Below are 3,686 nucleotides of genomic sequence, written 5' to 3'. Positions count from 1 at the left end.
CTGAAAGTTCCCACCCTCTAGATCAGTTTTTCTAGTGATCAGTTTTCCCCCCCATTCTGAGTAACCTCATTAGCATAAACTCAGGTGTGATCCAAAGGAGCTCATTATGAATAACAAAAGACACTCCTGTAACTCTGGAAATTCCAAGGGTTTTAGGAGCTCTGTGCCAGGAACCAAGGACAAAGACCAAATATGTATATTTTTATTATACCACATTTGGTTATATACATTCAGATCCGTTCTCTGGAAGGGCATGAATTATTACTTTCATTGCTTCCAGGAAGGGGAACCGGATGGCTGGGAGTCAGGGGTAGAAGGTGACACTTGGTGCAAAATTCAAAACATACATGTGAATATATTACCTATTTGAAAAACTCTTACAAATACTTTACAGTCCTTGTCTTGGCTTCTAATGTTCGCAGTCTCCAGGCTTTACCTCCTTACTTCTTGGGAGCCACTCATAGAGAGGCAGGGGAATCACGTCCAGATTCCTCTGCCACCTGACCCTTTAGACTTCTCTGTCTTGTGTTCCGGCCACTCCCCAAACATACATTCCCCTCTAGCCTTTCTCTGGGCAGCAGTTCCCTCTACTAGTAACACCCACATTTGAGCTCTACTCTTGAAACCTAGTTCTAAACCCTTCTAGGATTAACTCATTCAAATCTCAACCGACACCTTTTTTAGTGTAATACCCATTTTACAGATGAGGCAGTAGAGGAGATTAAATAACAGGCTAAAGTCACACATAAACCTGGACTTTGAACTTAAGCTGTCGGGCACCAGAGACCAAGTCTTAATCACTACTCTGGACTGTCTTTCCAAGAATACTGTTCCTCACCACCAGCACCCCAACACCACCACCCGAGCACGGGCAAACCTGACATTGTTCAAGGCCCCGTTCAAATGACAGCTCCTCTGGGGAGTCTTCCCTGCTCCCCAATTAACAAACTTACTTTGGGGAAGGGAGAGGGGGTCTTGTATTATAATAATTACATTATATTCGATTGCCAACCAGAGCAAGGACCAAGGCTCATTCCTAAATAGACCTGACCCTGCGGGCGTTTCTAGACTGACAATGGAGCTGTTTTCCTTTTGAGCACTTTTTTGTCCAGTAGGTTCCAGACCCTCTTCTAAGGACTGCATATACCTCATCTCATTTAGTCCCATCTGCACTGTGTCGATCTCACCATCCACAAGGATGTTAAAAAGGGAAAACAGGCTCAGGATGACTGGTCACGAATGGGCGGAGAGGAGCTATTACAGGACCTGTGCTCATGGGTCTCCAACCACTGGTACCTAAACCTGGCAGATGCCCCTCTCCCGGTAGCTCCCTCCCTACCCCCACCCTGGGTCAGGGACCCAGACTAGGGCCTAAGCACAGTTGGTGTCCCGTGGACATGAATTTATTTGAGGAGTCAGGTCAGAGTGGGTACAAGTTGCAGGTTGGGAGGATGGCGCAGGGGGCATGGGCAGCCCTGCCAGCCTGAGGCCAAGAAGACAGGAGGCCGGAGGGGCCACAGCCAGTAGAGCACTGGGTCAGCAGGCAAGCAGACGGGCTGTTCTTCACCCTGCGAGTGTCAGCGCCGAGGGCACGGCAGCAGCTTTGAGAAGACTGGGGGAAGAAGGACAGAGAGAGGCTCAGAGGAAGCTTGCCAAGCCCAGGCGGCTAGGAGGTGGCAGAGCTGGACACATGCCCGGGCGTGCTGGACCCCAGGCCCCATGCCCCTCCTTCCCATTCTGCCGGGCCCCACACCTGCGCCCCAGCTCCTCCCGGCTCCCCCTACTGTACCCTACTACTCACTGTGGAGGGTGTAGGTGCCTGGCTCCAGCTGCCGCTGGGTGGGCAGGACGATGAGGAAGGCCCCACTCCAGGAGTCTCCAGCCACCGAGAGGCAAGCTTGCGAGGGAGGGCGGTGCCGCTCAGGGTTTTGGGAAGGGCACTTGGATATGACAGGCAAGGGGCAGGGGTGGCGGCAGCGGTGGCTGCGGCAAGGGGGCAAGCCACACAGGGGACAGTGGGGTGGCGAGAGGCCGGGGCCCCGGGGGAGGGGGATCTGGGCCTTTGGGTAGCTCCTCTGAGCCCTGCCGTGGTGGGGATGCCTCTCCCGGGTCCAGGCCCAGTGGGTCGGCTCCTTGGCCATGACCTGGCATGAGAAGAGTGGATGGTAAATGGGAGGTGGGAGGTCCAGCCTCTTTCCCCCACCCCAGGATGCTGGCAGGACCTCACCTCCTCGCAGCTCTGGCGTCTCACAACGGCCCTGAAGCCCATCCGTGCCCACAGCTTGTCCCTCTGATGCAGGAAGTCTGACACTCGATGATGCCAATCTTGGCCCAGGGCCCACAGAAAAATCACGCTTTTGGGGTCCTCCAGGTCTTCCTCCATGTCATTTGCAAGGTACCTGGCCACAGAGGCAGGGGACAGGGAACAGAGGCTGTAAGCATCTGCCCTGCCCTACCCTGCCACTCCGAGTCAGGGTCCCCATCACGTGCCCGGGCCACTCACAGTGCCAGGAACAGATTGCTGTGGGTGTACTCGCTGAGCTGCAGGTTGGCGCGCTGGAAGTAGACCAGCACCATGGCCAGGAGATACTGCAGACACAGAAATGGGGAGAGTTAGAGTGAGGCACTGGGTGGGGAGGGGCTGCGCCAGCCCCATCGGCACCCGAGGAAGTTCTGGTGGGGCTAAAAAATCTGGGGTAAAATGGTGGGGAGGGGCCTGCGAAGACAAGGGTTAGAAGGGAGGCGCTCCCTCCACCAGACCAGAGAACCCAACGAATTAGCAGCATCGGAGCCCCACTAATTCAATCTTCCCCAAGTGAGGCTGGCCTCTACCCCCACTGTGCCCTCTCACCTTATCTGAAATCTGGAAACAGGGATCTTTGGAGAGGAAATCCTGGAGGAAACTGTGCTCTGGGGGTAGAGAGGAGAAACGGTGGACTGGGGTTACCACCCCCACCCCCACAAGATAAGCGGGGCAGCAGCCATTCCAAAGCCCAAGCCTCCCCTGAACCCACTTTCTGACACGACACCCCCCCATCTGCCAAACTGGGGTCACCTGAGAAGAGAAGGGACAGAGGCTGCAGGTGATTGCACGGGCAAGCTGAGATCCCACCTCCCATACCTGTTCACGCTTGGTCCCCACGGCCCCTGCTGTGCCAGCCCCCAAGTGGACTCACCCAGAAGGTTGAGGAAGGCCTGGAGCTCCTGGTGCCGGCGGAAATGGAAAGACTCACCGCCCTCCCCTCGACGGCTCCAGCCCCTCAGATTCACCTGGGTGCCAACCGCAGGGATTGTGGCAGGATCTTGGGCATCACTCATCTCTTGGGGGGTGGGGGTGGGTGAGGTGGGGTGGGACGGGGTGACCTGTAAAGGAAGCAGCCCCAGGACTTAGCACCTACCCCATTGCCCCCCAGAAGTCAAGGGGATCAGTGTGCTGGCCTGACAGATGACCTCCAGAAAGTGGAGGCATGGGAAATGGAGAAATGGGTTCTCAGAACAGGAGGAAACTGAGATGTGGCACAGCAGGCAGGGGGAGGGGGCGGGGATGGGGCCAGAAAAGCAGCAGAATTCCTGGAGGCTACAGCACCCTCCCCCCTCCTCCTGGCACCCCAGACCAGGCCAGAGAGTAAGAACAGCAGCAACAAGCACCTCCGAGGGCTTCCTAAGTGCCTGGAGCTGTGTTAAAT

The 3,686-nt window shown here is 56.0% G+C and overlaps 1 protein-coding gene across 1 annotated transcript; it reads right to left on the bottom strand.

Moving 5' to 3' along the window:
* Positions 1–1,577: 1,577 nt before the first annotated feature.
* Positions 1,578–3,318, bottom strand: SPDYC (speedy/RINGO cell cycle regulator family member C). Its single transcript, XM_059929806.1, has 6 exons — positions 3,177–3,318; positions 2,852–2,910; positions 2,504–2,589; positions 2,228–2,399; positions 1,802–2,144; positions 1,578–1,612 (listed from the first exon to the last, which is right to left on the bottom strand). Exons 1-6 carry the CDS (start codon positions 3,316–3,318, stop codon positions 1,578–1,580), a joined length of 837 nt encoding a protein of 278 aa, XP_059785789.1.
* Between the last annotated feature and the right edge of the window lie 368 nt (positions 3,319–3,686).

Source organism: Balaenoptera ricei, chromosome 8, assembly GCF_028023285.1.
Source record: "Balaenoptera ricei isolate mBalRic1 chromosome 8, mBalRic1.hap2, whole genome shotgun sequence".
In the NCBI taxonomy this organism is placed as follows: Eukaryota; Metazoa; Chordata; class Mammalia; order Artiodactyla; family Balaenopteridae; genus Balaenoptera; species Balaenoptera ricei.
Note: the sequence above shows the minus strand (reverse complement) of the source record. Positions and strands in the feature narration are given on the sequence as shown.